Below are 21592 nucleotides of genomic sequence, written 5' to 3' on the forward strand. Positions count from 1 at the left end.
GATTTCATGACAGCCAATGTATTTATACACTTAAATACATGCCTGAAACAGGATTAGTGCTACCAGTCAGTGTAGCTGCTCTCGTCAGAATGAGACGCAACAGCAGCTCAACACAATATAAAGTCTTAGTATCACATAGTCTCACACTGCCACCTATTGGCATCACTAGTGTAGTGCACCTAAATTAAGGAAGTCAACAGGGGGGCTGCCAACTTATTATTCTGATTTATCACGCTTAACAAAACAAAAATGTGACTATACATGTTGTGTATGTTACATTTGGATCCAAACCAACAACGAACTGATCTACTAACGAGTATTGTGTGTTTGTATCAAAGCTGATATATCTGATTAAAAACACGTCGGTGAGTCGCACCGCTGCACTGGGTCACATGTTCCTTCATCATGAAGAGTTTAGTCATGTTAGTTTAGGAAGTTATTGTGCTACGTATCTCAAAGTCTTGACTAAACTAAATGGAGATGGTTTACTGTGGAGAGAACCGCGTCCTTACGCGTGAACGGTGACTTCTTCCTGATGGGGGCAGCCATGTAGGCGGTCACCGAGGACGCCAGATGAGTGGGAAGTGGGCTTTCTTTTTGTTATTTTCTTACCAACAGGTGTTTTTTTTAAATACAGCTTTTGGGAATGTGTATATGTTCTCCCTTTTTCCGCCCATTGACTTTTATGGGTTTTCATCTGGTTTGATTTTCCGAAGCTTTACTGGTCAGCCACCAAACACTCACTGAATGGTGCTTTGACCCCCACTTTCCCTTTTGTCTGGAGGACTGGGAGGACTTTGTCTGGGCTGCAGGTACTATTGTGGTACTTTTTGGGGGGATCTAGGGCACCAACATACTCAGGACTGGTCCTGCTTCCTGACACCGAACTACTCTCCAGAGACTGAAAACGTGACGCTGTTATTAGTCTTTGGAGCCGTTTCTAAACAAACTAACGTGACCAAACTCTTCTTGATGAAGGAACATGTGACCCAGAGCAGCGGTGTGACTCACTGATGTGTTTTTAATAAGATATATCAGCTTTAGATACACACACAATACTTGTTAGTAGATCTGAGCTACACAGTGTGTGATGAAGCAGGAAGTGTGGTATAAACATGGATAGCAATGTGCTGACAGTCAGAGCGAACACAGTTCAGAGCTGCAGTTCTCTCAGAGCAACCGTGCAACAGCACTTATTAAAACTGTCGGCTATAATCCACCGATCAGCTTTCCTGCTCAAAATCTGATCAGTCTGTGTGAAATCTGAAAAAATGAGAGCGAATCAATCTTGAAATGTGATTATCCAAAGCCTTCATCGATCTGCTATTACTGACGAGTCCCAGTACAGTCATCACACACACACACACACACTAAAGCTGTTTCAGGGAGGAAAAATACAAATACACCAAGCTGAAATAGAAAACATATAAACATAACAAACACAGAAATAATGATAAAAAATAGAAGAATAATTTAATTAATATGAGCCAGGAGGGTTCGTCTGCTGCATTAACACTGTGTGTGCAGAGGAAATGTGTTTATCTACGAGCTGGACACTAAGTTAATTACCCGTCTGCAAGGATAATTACCTCCAACTTCAAAGACATTATTAACCCTCGAGAGACCAACAGAATGTGTGAGGCTGAGCTGGACGAGCCCCCGAAAATATCTGCTGCTGCTGATTGGAAGATAACGACGAGCAAAATATTCCCAAGATAAACACGGCAGCTACAACACCTACAGCTGATACAGATTTTAGTCATAAAAACGTTCCTCAGAGGCAGAAATCATCTTATCGGGTTAACGACATGTTGAGTCTCCTGCAGGAGGAACTTTAACCAACAGATTCCTTCTTAAGAGACACGTACGAGTGATTTTAAGAATATTTGTGGCAGTCATCAGTTTTCTTGTACTTGTACTAGAATTTTCTCTGAGTTATAAATGAAATTCACGAGAAGTCCAGAAACACTTCAGCATCATAACGTCTTCATCTGAATTAATGTGAAGTTTAATTAATAGAGAATTAACATTTCATTCTAACTTCATGTGAAAGCGTTCCCTCTTTATTTCTGTCATGAGGTGTTCACAAAGCTACAAAACGGCTACAAAAAGTGTTGCCGTGATGTCGCTGAGTCACCGTTGAAGTGTTGCTAGAGTCTTGTTGACGTGGTTGTGTCGTCATGGGAACATATTAAATATGTAGGTTACATACTTGGTTCTCCTGCAATAGTTTCTGCTAAGCTGCAACAGGGATTGAGTAGAGAGAGAGAGAGAGAAGGGCCGTAGAAATGGTGAAAAAAAAATATGTGATTGGTTGACGTTTCACTGTGTCACTGGAACGCTGCTGGACTACTGATGGATTCATACTTGCTGATAGTTTCAGGTCCTGTAATACGACCACTGACTTGAAGCTCGGCGGTCTTTCTTGTTTTGACTCTTTGGGAACATTTCTGTGAACGTGTACGAACATTTTAAGGGTGTTGAAGATGCTGATGATCAGATCTGATGAACAGGTGACATTGATCAGGCTGAAACACGTCTGAATCTGACTCTCACACTCGTACGAACAGAGCTCACAGATCAAAGTCAAAATATTCTTGCATGAGGCCCCAAAGTCTGACTGTAAAAATCATTCATTCATTTTTTTTTGCTTCTTATGAAGGTCAGAGTTGACAGCAGGTTAAAGGACGAGTTCACTATTTTTCACGTGTGTCTTAAACCAACAGTCAGTCATCAAATGAACATTAAAGCTGTTTTTCTTGCTGTAATCATTCCTCCTGTTCATACTGACCATTAGAAGATCCCTTCATAATGACCTTACAATGAAAATCCACAGTCCTCCTTCTGAAGCTAATATGAAGCTTCAGCGTCCAAATGAGTCAAATCAAGTAGATATCTTTCAACGTTACAGTCTTTTTAGTGCCAAAGTTCCTCTTTGTTACTATACTTCCACCTGCAGCTCAACAGGGAAACACTGTCCGAGGAAACACAAAGAGGGAATTTGATGCTAAAAAGACTGTAAATGTGTCAGATATCCACTTGATATGACTAACTCAGACTGCTGAAGCTGAATAGAAGCTTCACACAGACTTTTAAATGACTGTGTGGACACACTGTGGATTTTGGCCTCCATCACTTCCATTGAAAACACATTTGAAGGATCTTTTAATATCCAGTATGAACAGGAGGAATGATTACAGACACCTGACTGCTGGTTTAACTGGAAACACTGGGAACTCGTCCTTTATTGCTCACTGCCCGACCCCTCAGATTTATCTGCTGACCCTTTGGAGGGGCCCAACCCCTAGGTTGGGAACCACTGGACTAAACTAGCTAACTGTATATAAAGTAGTGTAAACTAGCTCCACCTCCAGCAGCTACAACAGTAACATGCTGCTCTAACACTGATGCTTCACTATTAATAATCTAATGATGTCATATATAATAATATATCAGTCAGAGGGACCAAACCACTACTTTTACTGCAATACTTTAACTACATCAAGTTCATAATACTTATGTACTTTTACTGCAATACTTTAACTACATCAAGCTCATAATACTTATGTACTTTTACTGCAATACTTTAACTACATCAAGCTCATAATACTTATGTGCTTTTACTTGTAATGGAGTATTTTCATGTTGCTGTATTGATACTTTTACTGCAATAAAGTATCTGAATATTTCTTCCGCTGCAGTTTTCTGGATCATCAGCAGTTTCAGACGGAACAACGGCTCCATCTTGTGGTCAAATACTGATAAAGTCTTGATTTTTAACATCTTCAGGTCAGTCTGGATTTATTTGTTTTTCTTTATTATTTATCCACATCTGGAGCTCCGACCTCCAACAATCATGTGAGCTGCTGTCAGGAGAGTTTTCCCTCCTCTCAGTCCAATAATCAAAAACAACATTCATGAAGGTTTCTCAACTTTGTTTGACTTTTTCTGATTTTATTTGTATTTTATTCTATTAGGATTGTTTCTATTAACACAATTAGATTTTTTTATCTAACTTTTTTTAAAGAACAAATAGAAAATATAAATAATAGGGGAAAAATGAACAGTTATGAAACACTTGTTAAAATCGGTGAATAAAACCAGGACACCATCAGTCAGTGATTCAATAACATATTTTAATTTTTCAGTGTTTTAGTATAAAAATCCCACCGGCCTGCTGTCGGCTGGTTTCCGCTTCCCGTTGGCTATAACTGTGGTTTTTCCCAGAGAATCAGCTAAAGTACCAAATCTATTTACACACAACATCCACATCCAGAAGGGCCGAAGAAGAAAAACAGGAAGTCTACCCACTGCTACCCTGCCAAAATAAAACATCACAACACTATCGCCTCACCGCTCAGATTTAATGCTATTAATCCAAAAATAAAAAAAAAAACTCATAAAAAGAGCTGAGGAAGAGGAGAGGCCTCTACGAGTGGCTCCTAGTGTGCCCATAGTATTTTCTTACAATACTCTCTCTATAAAGTAATGCATATACATTTTCTGCTTTACAATAAATTAGTACAGGCACATTCTCTTCTCTCCTACAGCTGACTGTAGTTCAGTTCAGGTGGAAAAGATGATTCTGTGACTTTAAAAGAAGACTTGAACTCATCACAGCACACACAGAAAGGCTGAAAAACACAACTGTAAAAAAAAAAAAAACATTAGTGGGAAACTTGTGGGCAGCAGAGTTTTTGGTTTTGGTGTGAATGATGCACTTCAGGCATTTTAAACTTTGAGAGCATCTATATAGATTTTATATAAATATGTACAAACAAAAAAAAAAAGTAGTCCTGTAAAAACATTCAGGTAATAAAAAAAGATGCACGCACACAAAAAAAAATTAATGCCAAAGACGAAAGAGAACTTGAAGCTTGAGAACTCAATAACTTACAAAAAAAAACCGTAAAAAAAAAAGGATCTGAAATCAAACTGTTGAAGACAGTATGCATGTTTGTTGTTTCTCTGTAGAGAGATAGCACCAGCAGAGAATCATCACCTCCCACTAGTAGAAATATCACAACATCGTGTACCAAAACAAACTGAGGGAGTGAATAAATTAGTGTCAGGCCTTGTTACAGGATATTTACAGGAGCTGCTGCTGTGTCACACACACACACACACACACACACACACACACACGCACTCACACGCACTCACACTCACACACACACTGATGGACATTTTCATGGCAGTGAGATTGTTGCAGCAGTCTTGCAGCACATTTAAGGAGGTCAGAGGTCAAACTGACACATTCAACAGGTGTAGACCCGTGATTTCAGTCCTCACAGCGCAGGTTTGATTTGTTTTTTTTTTCTCTGTTCAGCTTTGTGAACCCGCTAACCGAGTCATTGCATAGCTCTTTGACAAAACAAGATGGCCGTCACAAGCTACAGTATTTGAGACGGGGAGGGTGGTGGGGGTGGGAGGGGGGTTTTTCCAGTTTGCAGGAAATGGTAAACATGACACCTACAGTATATGTATGTGTGTGTGTGTGTGCGTGTGTGTGTGTGTGAGGGTGTTGTGCGTATGGGCAGAGACGGAGCGTCTCTGCGGTGACGGAGTTCAGAATAAAAAAAAGGACAAAGAGGAGAGATGGATGATGGGAGGATTTCAGAGGTGGGGGGGGGGGGGGGGATTTCAGTCCGTGGCGGCGAGGCCGGCGCTTGGCTCCGGCTCGCCGCCACGGACACGGTTCAGGTGGTCGACGGCTCGGTCGAAGGCGAGCTGCACAGTTTTTCGGAGGCCGGTGGAGCGAGGCTCCGTCAGCTTGACTCTGTCGAGCGCCTGGATCCCGAACGGAGCCATCTTAGATCTAGGAAGCCATTGCCTGAGAGAGGGGAGGGTGGAGAGAGAGGGGCAGGGAGAGAGAGAAGGAGGGGGGGAGAGAGAGAGATCATTAACATCTAAACTAGAGCTGCAACAACTAGTCGACTGTCTGAAAATTAATCTGCAACTATTTTGATACATTTTTTGTTTTTATTTAAGAAAGAAAATCAAATATTTGATGGTTCCCTTCAGTTAACTGACATTTTAGACAAATCAAGTCATTTTCAGACGTCACTGAGAAACTGTCAATTCCATTTTTTCACGTTTTGAACATTTCAGTCTAAATAATTCATCGAAATGATGATGAGTTGCAGCTCTAATTCAAACTTCATCAGACTGAAGAAAACTCATCTTTGTCATCTACTCATGTCAACAACAACAACAACAACCACCGAGCAAATGTCCTAAACACCTAAAAATGTTTCTGACAAAATCCAATTTGATCCTTTTTATTCTAATATTTATCATATAAGAGCTGGAAAATCCAGCTGGGAGGAGACGAGATGAGAAGAAATAATATATAATAAATAGATGAATGGACAGAATATCAAAGCAGAGTTTTTACTATGAGCGAGACTGTGTGTGTGTGTGTGTGTGTGTGTGTGTATATTGTATATTTTGACAGCTCTGGTTTCATAATGTAAAGTTATTTCTTCCACTGAGAATTGCAGCTTTTGAAAAAGTATAAAAGAGACACAGAGGTAGAGACTGAGAGCAGTCAGTCTACTGTTGATGAGCTTCATGGTTTTACGCCACTAAAAACTGCAGCCAACAAGAGGTGATTACACATGTTTGAGTTATTTTGAAAAGGACGGTTCACATGTTCCCAGTGTTCCCAGTGTGTTAAAGCAGCAGCCAGGAGTCTGTAATCATTCCTCCTGTTCATACTGGATATTAAAAGATCCTTCAAATCCACAGTGTGTCCACACAGTCATTTAAAAGTCTGTGTGAAGCTTCTATTCAGCTTCATCAGTCTGAGTTAGTCATATCAAGTGGATATCTGACACATTTACAGTCTTTGTGTTTCCCTGTTGAGCTGCAGGTGGAAGTATAGTAACAAAAAGAGGGACTTTGGCACTAAAAAGACTGTAACGTTGAAAGATATCTACTTGATTTGACTCATTTGGATGCTGAAGCTTCATATTAGCTTCAGATAAACTTTAAATCCATTTTGTCCTCCATCACTTCATTGTAAGGTCATTATGAAGGATGATCTGATGGTCAGTATGAACAGGAGGAATGATCACAGCTTTCATGTTCATTTGATGACTGACTGCTGGTTTAAGACACAGTTGAATAATTGTGAACCCGTCCTTTCACTTCAGCTCACTTTAATGAGCACACAGCTGGTGATTCAGATGGATTTGATTTGTTAAGATGCTACTGAACAGTTTTAAGCCTCCTCTAACAGTGACGTGGCTCGGTGAGTTCCTCACCAGCTGCGCTTGCTGTCGAAGAAGTGGACGAGGAAGAGTTTCTCTGCGGACCTGTACTGCATCCGCTCTCCGGCTTTGAGAACGTCCAGCGGCGGCCGGGGAAGCTCCACCCCGTTGTGCTGATACCTCATCCTCCGCACTCTGGGGTCCATGATCTGTGAACCGACAAACAGAGCGCGGTGGACACTGAGTGAGCCGGTTCTGCCTTTTTTTGACAAAACAGCCTGGAGTAAAAAAAAACCTAGAGGCAGCACAGAAGAAGCCCGCACTCAAAAGAGACACAAGCATGCAAAGGCCGAGTCGAGCCACGGAAGCTCTGAGCGAAGCGGTCGACTCCACCACACACACCAAGCAGTCCACGACCGGCTGTGAGCACAAATCACGAGCTACAGCACGCACAATGACAGAGAGGCAAGATGGGTAATGAGACATCGAGGGGACTCTTTGACTAACACTCACTCACCAGGGCGGGGAAGGAGGGATATCCACTACATTTAGCCCAAACTAGTTTAAGAGGCTCCAGAACAAATGGAAAGGCAGCGGTGGGCTTCCACACCTCTACAGGAACAACGACAAGCAAGTTATGAAGGATTCACTGCAACAGACAGAGAGCACACGAGTCTGAACACACAGCCACGCACACAGGAGAGGAGGATTAAACACACACACACACACCACTGAAAAGATGACATTTAAACAGTTTCAGAGACTCCTGATGGCTTATAGATCGATTTAAAGGATATATTCTGCACACGTCCAGCTCTGTATTTATAAAAACTCCTTATTTATCTTCTACTGGTCCTTTCTGCAGCCCCTCAGTTCAGCCTCTGTCTGAAACAGGCCGTTTTAGCTCCTGTCTCTTTAAGGCCCCGCCTCCTGATGAGCCCACTCTGTTCTGATTGGTCAGCTTTCAGGAAGCTTCCTGCGGCTCCGGAGGCTACGTAAACAAACTATAGTAGCAGGATTTCACTTCTTTTTCTCCTTCTTTACTCCAAATGTCAACTTCTCAAATCCATCCGTACATGTTGGAGCTGAATCACATAGAAACACCTTAGCAACCACCTTAGCAACATGATGGATGGCCGTTTATGAGCATGTGCGAAGAGCTGACGTCAGCCCAAACGAAGCGTTCAGAGCAGGTTGAAGCCCTGAGTTTTGACTTGCAGGCAGCATTTCTTCACACGTTCACATCAAGTTTTGGAACTTTGACCGTGTTTAACATCCGACATCAGAACAGGATGTAAATAACACTCAAAGCTGAATACGTCCCCTTTATAACCCCCTTTTGGGCTGATACAGGTTGTATATAGATTTTTTTAAAAAAAAGCGTTACCCTGCCAGGCTAACTTGGCTAAGCCGGTACTTCCATTAGCATGCTGCAGCTAAGTGGTGCGCTACCAAAACGTTCCGGGTGGAACTCAAGCACTAGAATTATTGTTCCACATGTCGGAGTAAACAGATTTAATCGAGGAGGCTTCGTACTAAAATATGAGCAAATATACTGATCAATTAGAAATAAAGGCGGGGGGTGGGGCTACTATTTGAGGACTATATGTACAGAATTTCACTTTTGAAGAGTCTCTGTTTTTTTATTAACTCATTTGCACATGAAGCATCTTATATATCTACAACAATGAAGTTATTATTCTCGTAACAATTTCAGACTGAATGACTTCATGTCCCGGAGAGGAGAGTCTACCTTGCTGTGATTAATCCCAACGTGGCTGCTTCCAGTCAGTGTGAATGTGTTCAGTCTCGCTCTGACTCTGCAGTGATGGCGGCGGAGCTTTGGATCTGAAGAGGCGGGTACTTATGGACATTTAACAGCAGTGTGTCTGCTGCAGTACAATCTCAGTTACCTGTTTATATGTACAGACGTGTGTTTGTCCATGTGATATTTAAACCTGATGTCTGATTTACATTATTACATGAAAGTGTACAAGTTATTTTTCCCCCCGATGGACCCTGGAAGAGTCGTTGCTCTGGTAACAGCTAATGAGGATCTAAAATAAACTAGAAACACACACACACACACACACACACACACACACACACACACACACTGGGCTGGGTATCATTAACACCTGAGAAGTGTCTCTGCAGGTTGATTTTCATGGGATTTTGGAGAAAATCAATCTTTCAGCATATTTGATGGTTTAAATAAAGGGCAGGAATGGACAGAACTTTGGATGTATAGTTAATAATCTAAAACACACACACACACACACACACACACACACACACACAGAAGTAGAGGATTTTAAGCAACAGACGAACCAGCAGGTTCTGGTTCACTGTCATCTCTGACTAACTTTTAGTTTTGTTCTGGGAAAATTGATCAGTGTATCGTTTCAGGTGTTGACTGTTGGTGTGTGTGTGTGTGTACGCAGGTGTGTGTATGCAGGTGTGTGTGTACGCAGGTGTGTGTATGCGTGTATGCAGGTGTGTGTATGCGTGTATGCAGGTGTGTGTGTACGCAGGTGTGTGTATGCGTGTATGCAGGTGTGTGTATGCGTGTATGCAGGTGTGTGTATGCGTGTATGCAGGTGTGTGTATGCGTGTATGCAGGTGTGTGTGTACGCAGGTGTGTGTGTACGCAGGTGTGTGTGTACGCAGGTGTGTGTGTACGCAGGTGTGTGTATGCGTGTATGCAGGTGTGTGTATGCGTGTATGCAGGTGTGTGTGTATGCAGGTGTGTGTGTGTGTGTATGTAGGTGTGTGTATGCAGGTGTGCGCGTGTATGTAGGTGTGTGTATGTAGGTGTGTGTATGTAGGTGTGTGTGTGTATGTAGGTGTGTGTGTGTATGTAGGTGTGTGTATGTAGGTGTGTGTATGTAGGTGTGTGTGTGTGCAGGTGTGTGTATGTAGGTGTGTGTATGCAGGTGTGCGCGTGTATGTAGGTGTGTGTATGTAGGTGTGTGTGTGTATGTAGGTGTGTGTGTGTATGTAGGTGTGTGTATGTAGGTGTGTGTATGTAGGTGTGTGTATGCAGGTGTGCGCGTGTATGTAGGTGTGTGTATGTAGGTGTGTGTGTGTGCAGGTGTGTGTATGCAGGTGTGTGTGTGTGTGTATGCAGGTGTGTGTGTGTGTATGCAGGTGTGTGTGTGTGTATGCAGGTGTGTGTCGGTGTGCAGGTGTGTGTGTGTGACTGAGGTGTGTTTACTGACTGGACTGACAGTAGTAGCAGAATGAAGGCTGCTCTCATATTTCTGTTATCCAGCGGATTCTCCTCATGTAAACACAATCTTAATAAATATTCATTTATTATATCAATTCAACTTATTAACAGACATCTTGTGGAGGACAGACAGACTCTAACTGCTGCTCTCCACTGAGCTCCTGTTTGTTTGTGAGCGTGTAAAGTGAGACGAGCCCGTCTGTAATTTATTGATGAAGGTGAAGACAATAAACGTGACCTCTTTTATTTATTCACTTAAGACTCAGAACTTCTTGGTCTGCTCAGCACTATTACCACATCCTTGTCAAATGATGTTAAATATCAAATATTGTTTACTATAAAGTTCTCAGAGTCAGTCAGACATGTTTTGATTGTGACGGTTCATCAGATGAAGCTGTTCACTGTTAACAACAGTTTACTCTTCTGATCCCAAAGTTAAATCAAAGATAATCGTCATGTCAGCCAAAAGACACACGGATGAGATGTTGTTTGTTGAGTGATATCAGCCTGATGAGTCACTCTGAGCGTTACACAGTAGGAGGAGATATTTCAGGCTCTCGGTTTGTTTTTTATGTCTCTTCTTCTGTTTGGATCAACATGAAACTCTCCTGTTGTATCATCACAAGAGAAGATGAACGACTGCGTTAGAAAATATCTGAATACTTCAGTAAAAAGCCGAAGCTACGAGACAGAGGACTTAACTACAACTCCCAAGGTGCATTTCAGCAAGAAACAGCCAATCATCAGGCTTAAAATACGGCTATGTACACTGCTGAAGATCACGATTAAATCAGTTCACTTTTCATTTCTGGGTCACCATGGCGACACGCTTTGTTTACAACTTCAGTGACAAAGCGTTTTGAATTCATTACACTCTGATTTGAGCCTGTGGCTTCTTCTCCATGGCAACTGCAGCTGAGGCTCTTGGGTATTGTAGTATTCTTAGCCGTCCGGCAAAAATCAGGGTCAAATATTATGTTATTTTATCAGAAACGAAGTGTAAATAATGTAAACTGGTGTCAGAATATAAAGCTGGAGGATGGTTACATCATCAGGAGAGTCTGAGTTTCTGTGTTCAGGACTCCTCAGGAACCAGCAGCTGCTCACCCTTCACCTCCTTCAGAGATCTCATGTTTCTGAACCTCAGTTTGAGGTTTTGTGGCAAAGAAATTCAAGGATGTCTCAATCAGAACCTCAAAAGAACTTGTAGAAACAGTGATTTAAGGGAGAAATAAATCAAACCGATGCATGCTGGCACATAAACAGCTTCAGTAAACGTACAGAGAAGGAGTTTTTTTTTAATATGTTGAGTCTTCAGCAGACAGACAGCTTGCCATGCAGTTTCATTCACATTCATCAGAAAACACTTGTTGCTGACGGACCAGTACTCACCTGAAGAGATCTTGGCAGCTTTGGTGAACTCTCCGTTCTCGATGCAGGTCATCAGATTGTTTTTGTCGTCCACGGTGCTCCGTCGAGCCGCCGCCGGCCGCCCTTTCCCGCTTTTAGACACGATGACGGTGCTGGAAGAGACGAGAGGATGAGAAAAGCGAGATGTTCAGAACTGGATTGATCCTGATCACCGAATCACTGGGTTCGGGTGATCAGATGGATGTTCTGGACCTGAACCCACCTCGTGCCACAGAGGACGCTCCCGCTGGAGGAGATGCTGGACTCGGAGGCACAGCGGCGGCGAGGCTCCAGCAGGCGAGGTGAAGGCGAGGTTTCCTCTTCCTCCACCACAAAACCATTCGCTATTCCTGCAGGAAAAACACAAAAAAACACAAAACGTGTCAGTGTAGTGAAATAATCCCAGATTTAATCCCAGAACTGAAACACGACGTCTTTTCTACCTGTGCCGAGACGTTTGATCGGCGACTCCTCGTCCTCTTCGCCGTCGGCGCTGCTGCTGCGTGTTCTTTTCTTCGGTAAGAGGAGCGTCTCCAGGCGAGGGATCACCACAGACAGGAAGGTCTTGGCGCCCAGGGGTGGCGGGGACACAGCGGACGCCTCTGGGGTCTTGGGTGGTTTCTGCGGACTGGCGCTCTTGGACTTGCGGAAGAGGACGTTGTTCCGTCGGTTGCAGGCGCCGGAGGCTTCGGTGCGCAGGTCGCTGTCGGGGAGCAGCGGGTCCGGGGTGTGCCCGTTGATCGCTTCTTGGGGCACTGAGGTAGACGTGTTGGTGTCACTGTCGAGCTCCATGGGAGTGTGGTCCGCGCTGGGTTTGACTGGTTTCAGAGGGGGCGGCTCCGAGTTACTGGGCGAGGTGTCGAGCTGCGGCGGCGAAGTTAACGGCTCTAACGTCGGTGGAGGTAAAGACTTCTCCTGTGCTGTGGAGGGTTCTGTCGGGGGCTCAGGTAGTGGTTTCTCCTCGGGTTCGGCGGGGGCGGGATCAGGCTCCGGGGCGGCGGCGGCGGCGGGGGGCGGAGGTGGGAGCGACTTCTTTAGGCTCATCTCGCTGCGGACCTCCATGATGGTCTTCTTCAGCAGTTTGAGCCTCTTGCTGCGAGACGGACTGTGCTTCATCGCCGTACTCAGATCCAACTTCTCCAGCAGCTCCTTCAGCTGATCCTCCAGAGGGGTCAGCTTACGGTAGGCGGGGCTAAGCAGGCGGTCCACTGAGAGAGAGAGAGAGAGAGAGGGAGACAGAGAGTCACGTGACATATTCACACAATTACGCAACACTGCTCAGGAACGCTGATTAATCTACGTACCGTCCTCCCAGGAGAAAGGGGGCGGCGCCTCCAGTTTTGGGGCTTCGGGCAGATGCAGCCCGCTGGGGAAGTCGAAGCCGATCCTCTCGGCCTCTCTGCGGGACCTGCGGAGGATGGCTCCTCCGTGGTCCTGCATCCGCTGCGCCGCCTTGTAGAAGAACGTGTCCTTGGCGTTGTACTTCATGCAGTTGGCGATGATGAGGTTGAAGTCGGCCTCGAAGTCCTCCAGGCTCCTGTAGTCGTGGCTGTCGATGCGTTTCCTCATGGTGGAGAAGTCCATGGGGTTCTTGATGTGGTCCAGGTAGTCCGGTACCTGTGGGGGAGGGGGGCAGAGGAGACACGTCAGAGGCTGCAGACTGTCTGAAGAGAACGTTTACAAGGATCATAATCTTTATAAATGTCAAGAATTAAATTCAACGTTTAAATCACCAGTCGGTTTACGCCTGGTCATGTGATAACAGACGAGATAAGCGGCCCCCCCCACGCAGCCAATCAGATGTAAGCTGAGTCGAGCGCCTCTCAGGCAGCCAGAGACGCCACCAGAAATAAAACCTCTCTGTTTCTCTTTTACTCAAATTTCCGTTTTTCTATCCAACATTCCACAAATAGAGAATGAGAAAGACGACTCCGAAGTCTCCGTTACACACTGATCGACGGTTACAGACCTCCTTGGTGCTGACGGGCTGAGCGAAGATACTGTACTGGTCCTTCTCCTGCAGCTGACTCAGCACGGCTCTCAGCAGGATGTTGAAGGGGGTCAGCTGGACCTCCAGCACCGACTGCTGCAGCTTCATCTGACACAAGAACACACAGAGAACGATATCATGTGATCAGGATCTATAGTCTCAGGTCAGCGTTCATAATCCTGACATGTTTACTGGTTTAACAGCTGATGTGTCTAATCTAATCTAACCGTCACACTCAGTTTGTAGTGCTGATATCATATCTAGAACATCTGACTCTATTTGGACTTTATTTTCAATTTGTGTGTAAATCTTTAACCCCGTCAGTCCCGGGCCATAAATAGCCTTTTTGTATTTATACAGTGAATTGCATATAAAGCCACTGTAAACACATGAGAGGCTGTGAACAGTCAGCGGTTCATCCAGTCAGAGCTGTTTATGACAGACGGCGGTACGATGGGCGAAATATAAAGACTGACAGCATCACGATGAATAAATAAGATTATTATGTATTAACATCATTTAATTAATTGAAACATGCACCCTTCCATAAAACTGTATGTTCAACTGTGTGTAAATAAAGCGTCTGTTTTCTTGATTAATCAATTAGTTATTTGGTTTATAAAATGTCAGAAAATGGTGAAAAATGTTTATGACTGTTCCTCAAAGCCCAAGCTGTCGTCATCAAACGTCTTGTTTTGTCCACAAAGACTAAAGAAACCAGAAAATAGTTGACAACCGATCGATTAATCTCCTGATCACTGCAGCTCTAGAGAGAGAGACGGTTGTTGTTATTTGTTTTTGAGCTGGAGAAGCAGCAGCAGCAGCAGTAAGTGACGGTACCTCCTCCCTCTTCAGCTTCTCTCTCTTCCTGATGAGCTCCAGCAGCAGTCGAGCTCGCTCCAGGTCGTGGCGGAGGCGGTGCCACTCCTTCAGCTGCTCCTTCAGCGCCTGGTTCGTCTCCATCCGCTCCTGCAGAAATCACACGGTTCAGTAAAAACAACAGTAAGAGGTTAAACGTCCGAGGCTGTCGCGTGTATGTGTGTGTGCGTGCATGTGTGTGTGTGTGTGCGTGCATGTATGTGTGTGTGTGTGCGTGCGTGTATGTGTGTGTGTGTGCGTGCGTGCGTGTATGTGTGTGTGTGTGTGTGCGTGCATGTATGTGTGCGTGCGTGTATGTGTGTGTGTGTGTATATGTGTGTGTGTGTGTATATGTGTGTGTGTGTGTATATGTGTGTGGCGAGCGCTGACCGTCTGCTTGGATTTGGGCGGCTGAGGGTTGGCCTGCAGGCGGCGGATCAGCGGCACGTTGTTCCTCGACTGCCTCTTCAGCACCCAGTAGCTCAGCACCCGCTCGACGAAGGGACGCTTCCTCTGAACCGCCACCTGGTTCAGGATGGTGTCGTAACTGAACCACAGAGAAAGAGACGCTGATGTTATGAAACAACATTCATTCTGTCTCTGCGTACCTGTAACAGCTTCTCAGTAGTGATGTCAGTGACTTTAATATTATTATTATTAATAGAAATGATGAACAAATCTACCAGAAACATCCATCTGACTGGCACTAATGTACAGAATCACATATATAACAGATCATTGATCAGTGTCTAATCACTGATTAGCAGATTATAGTCATATCTATAATTCTTCTATATATATTATAATCAGAATCAGTTGTTTTTGTATTATGATTCATGTGGAGTGGCTCTGAGATGAATACCTGCCTGTCAAATAAGACCCAAGTTATAAAAAGCCAGAATTTACCCAAAATGCAGCTGTGATTTTGTTTGTTACACATGTTGACATATTAGTGCACACAGCAGATCTAAAAGGGTATAAAACTGGACCTGATCAAAAAAAATCCTTGTGGAAATCTTTCCTGAACACGACGTACAGAAATTAATTTTAAAAACCTTCAGAAACTATTATCCTCCAATCAGGACTGAGTTCTTACAGATGAACACAGAACATACAGAGTGTTAATTAATAATCAAAGAGAGAGATGCATTGTGGGAGTCCCAGCTGTCCCGTCTACCTTGAAGCGGTGATACTGGGCCCAGAGTTGGTCGGGGTCTCGGGTTCCGGTTGTGGTTCAGGCTCCGCTCTTTTACTCTTCTTCTTCTGCCAGCCCTTGGCTCGGGCCTTTCCCCTTTTGTCGGCTCTCTTGTGACAGGCTCCGTTTTTCGGGTGCGGCTCCTCGTAGATGTTGAGCGGCCGGCGGTCGCAGCCTTCGGGCGTGTGGCTGCAGCAGTACGCCGTCTTTTTCACAGAGAAGGTGGTGCCGGACGCCGTCACCTCTTTGACGGGCTCCATCTTCATGTAGAGGCCGGCCTTCTGGGCGCAGCTGACGTGGAAGGCGGTGTAACAGTTGATCTTGTCGCACTGGATGCACGCTCCCGCGCACTTCTCCTTGCACAAGTAGCAAGTGAGCTTCCAGCGTGCCGGCGGAATGTTGCGGACGCCGTCGATGGGTTCGATGAAAACCGTATCGGAGAACCCCACCTCGGGCACCCACAGGGCGCACGCCACGTGGCCCCAGCGGTCGTCGTCCGTCTTCTTCAGCGCTCCGCCTCGGTTGGGGCAGAAGACGCACTCGGCGGGCCGCGACGGGGACTGCAGGCAGTGGCGGCACAGCCACTGGCCCTCCGGGATGTACGGCACGCCGTAGCACTCCTGGTGCACGGCGATGTTGCAAGAGTCGCAGAAGAGGATGACGTTGCTGTCGGCCCCGTCTCCGTCCATGCAGATGCAGCAGACGGCGTCCTCGTCCACCAGCGACTGCAGGTCGCTCTGACCCTGCGTGGCGGAGTAAGACTCCTTCTCGAAGCGGTCCATGAGGAACTCAAACAGGTTGTTGGACACCTGGCTGATGCCCTCGCTCTTCCTCTTCTCGTTGATGAGTTCCAGCCACGCGTAATCCTCTTCGTCCATGTCGTACTCCACCTCCTCGTCCAGCTCCTCTGCTGTCCTCTCCGTGTATTTGTAATACGCCACCGGCCTCCTCGGCACCACGGGCAAATTGTATTCAACCGTTCTAACCTTGGGCTCCAACAGGCCGGCGGTGCTGCCGTGGCTGCCGCCGTGAGAGGACGTCAGCGCCGCGTTCTTCTTCTGCTGACTGTTTTTAAGGCGCACGGAGCGCACCAGGACCTGCTGGGGCTTCTCGCTGTTCTCCTTGTTGCTGTTGCACTCCATGATCTCCTGAGCCGTGGGGTCGTCGTCGGTGATGACGTCCAGCTTGTCGTAGATGCTGAGCCGGTGCACGCGGCCGTCCACCTCCAGCTCCACCATTCGCTGAGCCTGCGCGTACGTCAGCGTCTCTCGGTTGGGCGACGGCTTGATGGGCGAGGACGCTCTTTTCAGCCCCGCTGGGCGTTGATGTCGACCTTTTTTCCTCATGCCGAAGCCGTAAAGACCCTGAAAAGCAAACGAATGAAACAACATGTTAACGATTCACTGACGTGTGACAGTTTGACACCGACTGATGAACGTACGTCAGTTTTTCATGTCATTAACTCTCCCTGTGACGCTACGACCGCCACACAGAGCCGTGTGTGTCGGACCTATTGGAACCTGCAGCAATGATTAACAGCCTTTTCCCTCAGCGCTGCCTTGCAGGAACAAAGTTGGGCAGTTATTGTGTTTACACAAAGATGTCACCAGCCTTCAATCAAGGAGGAGCAAAGAAATATGTAAACAACATAAAACAACCTAATCAATGTATTACCAACTCAGTGTGTCTGTCATGTGGTGCAGCCGAGTCTGATCTGCTTTCACAAGTTTTACACTCACAAGTCTTTCTCAAAAATCTATTTGATGACGCATGTTTAATCCTCTTCCTCGTGCAAACAGCTGAATGCATCCATGTTAAATACATTCAATAAGAATCCAACCAGACTCAGAATCTGACCAATGCAAACTTTTGATCCTCTGCATGTTTCACTTCTCGTGGCTACAGACACATTTCAGTGTTCAGGTTTGATACCCGGCTGTAAAGAAAACACACAAACATCTTGCACTAAAATTAAAAGGTGAAGACTGTTTATCTGCACCTTTCTACAGATTGAGAGTCCAGCTCTTGTCTGAAATTGTTTATCTTTGTTTATCTGTATGTTCTCTGCACTGTGTTTATGTATACTGAGAACAACAGAGACCAGAGTCAAATTCCATCTTTGTGTCAACATCAGGGTCGCAACTATTTTCATTCATTCTTAATTTTATCGACTGTGAGAATATAATGATAAACTGTCCGTCACAGTTTCCCTGAGCCCAAGTTGACATATTTAAATATGGTCCAAAAATCACAATATAATATAATAACTATGACTGATCATCTCATCTGTACGTGTTTGTATCTGGATCCTCTTGTGCACGTGTCTGAACTGTGTGTGTGTATATTAAAGGACGGGTTCACCATTTTACAAGCATGTCTTAAACCAGCAGTCAGGTTTCCATAGTAACAGTAATGTAATCATTCCTCCTGTTCATACTGGATATTAAAAGATCCTTCAAATGTGTTTTCAATGGAAGTGATGGAGGATAAAATCCACAGTGTGTCCACACAGTCATTTAAAAGTCTGTGTGAAGCTTCTATTCAGCTTCAGCAGTCTGAGTTAATCATATCAAGTGGATATCTGACACATTTACAGTCTTTTTAGCATCAAAGTTTCCCTGTTGAGCTGCAGGTGGAAGTATAGTAACAAAAAGACTTTGGCACTAAAAAGACTGTAACGTTGAAGCTTCATATTAGCTTAGATCTATAGTGTGATGAAATCTGATTTGAGAAGCTGCCTGAAAGTCCATGATAACCTGAACTGTTTTTATTATTCATGCACTCGTTGCAATAACACAGCCTGCACCACAGAGTTCAGGCGCCCCCCATCACTTCCATTGTAAGTGCATTATGAAGGGATCTTCCAATGGTCAGTATGAACAGGAGGAATGATTACAGCAAGAATACATGTTTCAGTGTTCATGTGGGGCCCTGACTGTTGTTTTAAGACACACTTGAAAAACTGTGAACCTGTCCTTTAAAAGCCACTGAGAGCAAATTCCTTCTCCGGATCAGTAGAGTTTATTCTAAGCCTTTCTGTCGCTCAGCTGGCTGCTGTTACTGTAAAGCTTCACTGTTTGTTTATTTGGTTTTTAATGTAACAGTTCAACATGTTTTCGGTTCGCAGCTGAGTGTAAAGCACAGCAGGCGAACACAGCCTGACCGCGATGAACCTTCACTGGATGAATGAAAGAAAGCAGCACACATCCACACCGACCACAGCGAGCCTCCGGTCGGCTCAACCAGCGGGCCTGAAGCCGATGAGAGCTGCTTGTTGGTCGGTCTCTCTCTGGATGTTCCACGGTAACTGCTGGCCGCGGCTACCGTTAGCTCCGCTTAACCGACACACAACTACATCTGTGTGCTTCATCCTATCTGCTTACCGGTTATCGACCAAACGGTAACAAGAAAGCACGGCCCGGTAGTGCCCCCCGGCAGGTGACGGCCTCTCCGGTCGCCGGATAACCGCGTTAGGACAGTCCGTCCACTAACCAGGCTAACGTTAGCCTGCTAGTAACCGAGGGGGGGAGGAAAGATGGCGACCAACACAACAAGAAGCTGCCTCGATTGAAGAAGTTGTGTTTTCCTCGGAGCACTGCGGGCTGGTTTCGGGTTTAAACCAGCTCAGACTGCAGCGGACAGACATTAAAGGAGAAGTAGACAGAGAGAAGCTGAACTCACCGCGGTGCTTCCAACAATTCAGCGGATAAATACAGCAGCAATGGCGGCGCGGCCTGCGGAGCGAAGCAGCCGTTAAATCCACATTCAGCGCGGCTCGCGCTCAACCGACTCACACCTGCACGTGTCCGGCCGGTATCCAGGGCGACGGAGCTGGGCTCAGGTGTTCCACTGTGATTGAGATAAACCGTGATCGATCAGCCCGATCGGGAGCAGTTCGGAGCGGCGGAGCTTCTCTTCCCCCAAAAACAATGCGGTTGTGTGAGCCGTTACGCCGTGACGTCACCACGTACAACCGAAACCAGGAAGTCGCTTCGACTCTTTTTTTTTTTTCTTCTTGAGCAAAAAACAGAAAGTTCAACAGAAGTCAGTTTATTATTTTTACTGGTAAAATTTCACATCCATAAAAACAAGGTCTTGAGGCCACGTGTCGTTTGAACTTTTCATGATTGAATTTAATGAATGAATCTGAATTTAATCAATGAATGAATTATTTTGAGAACTTGTAAACAATAGGAAATGTGCACTTACAGTTAGTATGCTCCAAAAACCTTTTAAAGAAATCTGATTTGATTGCCTACATGTTCTGTCATTTTTCTGTTTATTTATTTATTTATATTGCTCTTACCCTTTGTCCTGTTAATATGTTGACTGTACCAACAAACTGAAAGTGAAGTCATGTCCTTTATGTTATCTTTATTTCATTATGATGCCTAATTGTTTTCTTATTGTCTTAATGCTGTAAGTGACGTTTTCTGTAAATAACGTCATAGGGGGAAAGACTTTTTTTCTTATTTTGTTTTTATTTATTTATTTTTGTGAACACATTACACCACGATTACTACTGTTTGGATCAATACATGTATTCTAACCAAACCTCTTTTTTCCCGAACTCGGATGTTGAAAGATGTTCAGTCTGAACATTTAGTTAACGTTAGGAAATGTAAAGGAACAGTCAGCTGCTATTGTCCACAAATCCCATAAAAACAACCAATAATGTGTTGATGGAAGAACTATTCAAATACTTTAAAAATTAAAAATACAGGCAGACAAAATATCCATTAAATGACTTATCAAAACCAATTATTTATCAGTTTAAGGGTTCATTTAAAGGCTTGTTTCCTTTCCATTAAATAAACAAACATCAAAATTACTGAGTAACTTGAATTAATCTTGAATCGATTACTGCTACTTAAATACTATGAAATAACACTAAACTTCACTTTCTAAAAACAGCATTTTTAGTGTAAATCTGGAGATGGAAATGTCATATTAATGTCTTCTGTTTCATAAAGTGTTAACAGTAAACGAACAAATGTAAAAAATAAAAAATAAAAAAAACAGGTGTAGACGTAGGAGTAGATATAAGTGGCGGCTTAAAATACAGTCTCACTTTCAATAAGTTCTTTTGTCTTTCTTCTTTTGTCCTTTGTCCTTTTTTTAGTATTTTTGTTTAAAATGTAAAAAATGTAAAATGTAAATTTAAAAAAAAATGTTTCTGACTGTTTTTCTTTTGTTTGGTGCTTCTTTCATTCAGAAAAAGGGAAACTACAGTAAAAGTATCAATACAGCAATGAAAAAATACTCCATTACAAGTAAAATTCCTGCATGAAAAAACCTACTACAGTAAAAGTACATAAGTATTATGAGCTTGATGTAGTTAAAGTATTGCAGTAAAAGTACATAAGTATTATGAGCTTGATGTAGTTAAAGTATTGCAGTAAAAGTACATAAGTATTATGAGCTTGATGTAGTTAAAGTATTGCAGTAAAAGTAGTGGTTTGGTCCCTCTGACTGATATATTATTATATATGACATCATTAGATTATTAATAGTGAAGCATCAGTGTTAGAGCAGCATGTTACTGTTGTAGCTGCTGGAGGTGGAGCTAGTTTACACTACTTTATATACAGTTAGCTAGTTTAGTCCAGTGGTTCCCAACCTAGGGGTCGGGCCCCTCCAAAGGGTCAGCAGATAAATCTGAGGGGTGGTGAGATGATTAATGGGAGAGGAAA

General features: G+C 44.2%; 1 protein-coding gene across 5 annotated transcripts; it reads right to left on the reverse strand.

The window, feature by feature from the left end:
• Nucleotides 1–4115: 4115 nt before the first annotated feature.
• On the reverse strand, nucleotides 4116–20994 carry LOC122985145 (bromodomain-containing protein 1-like). 5 transcript variants are annotated; one of them, XM_044355577.1, is made up of 12 exons: nucleotides 19581–20994; nucleotides 15882–17263; nucleotides 15095–15251; nucleotides 14687–14815; nucleotides 13826–13954; nucleotides 13161–13473; nucleotides 12300–13064; nucleotides 12080–12206; nucleotides 11839–11969; nucleotides 7732–7826; nucleotides 7320–7423; nucleotides 4116–5833 (listed from the first exon to the last, which is right to left on the reverse strand). In XM_044355577.1, exons 2-12 carry the CDS (start codon nucleotides 17243–17245, stop codon nucleotides 5644–5646), a joined length of 3504 nt encoding a protein of 1167 aa, XP_044211512.1. In that variant the 5' UTR covers nucleotides 17246–17263; nucleotides 19581–20994; the 3' UTR covers nucleotides 4116–5643. The 5 variants fall into 5 exon arrangements, with proteins under 5 accessions (XP_044211512.1, XP_044211510.1, XP_044211515.1 ...); XM_044355575.1 differs by having other exon boundaries at nucleotides 7269–7423; nucleotides 19581–20993; XM_044355579.1 differs by lacking the exon at nucleotides 7732–7826 and having other exon boundaries at nucleotides 5698–5833; nucleotides 19581–20992.
• Between the last annotated feature and the right edge of the window lie 598 nt (nucleotides 20995–21592).

The sequence above is a fragment of the Thunnus albacares genome, chromosome 7 (assembly GCF_914725855.1).
Source record: "Thunnus albacares chromosome 7, fThuAlb1.1, whole genome shotgun sequence".
Taxonomy (NCBI): Eukaryota; Metazoa; Chordata; class Actinopteri; order Scombriformes; family Scombridae; genus Thunnus; species Thunnus albacares.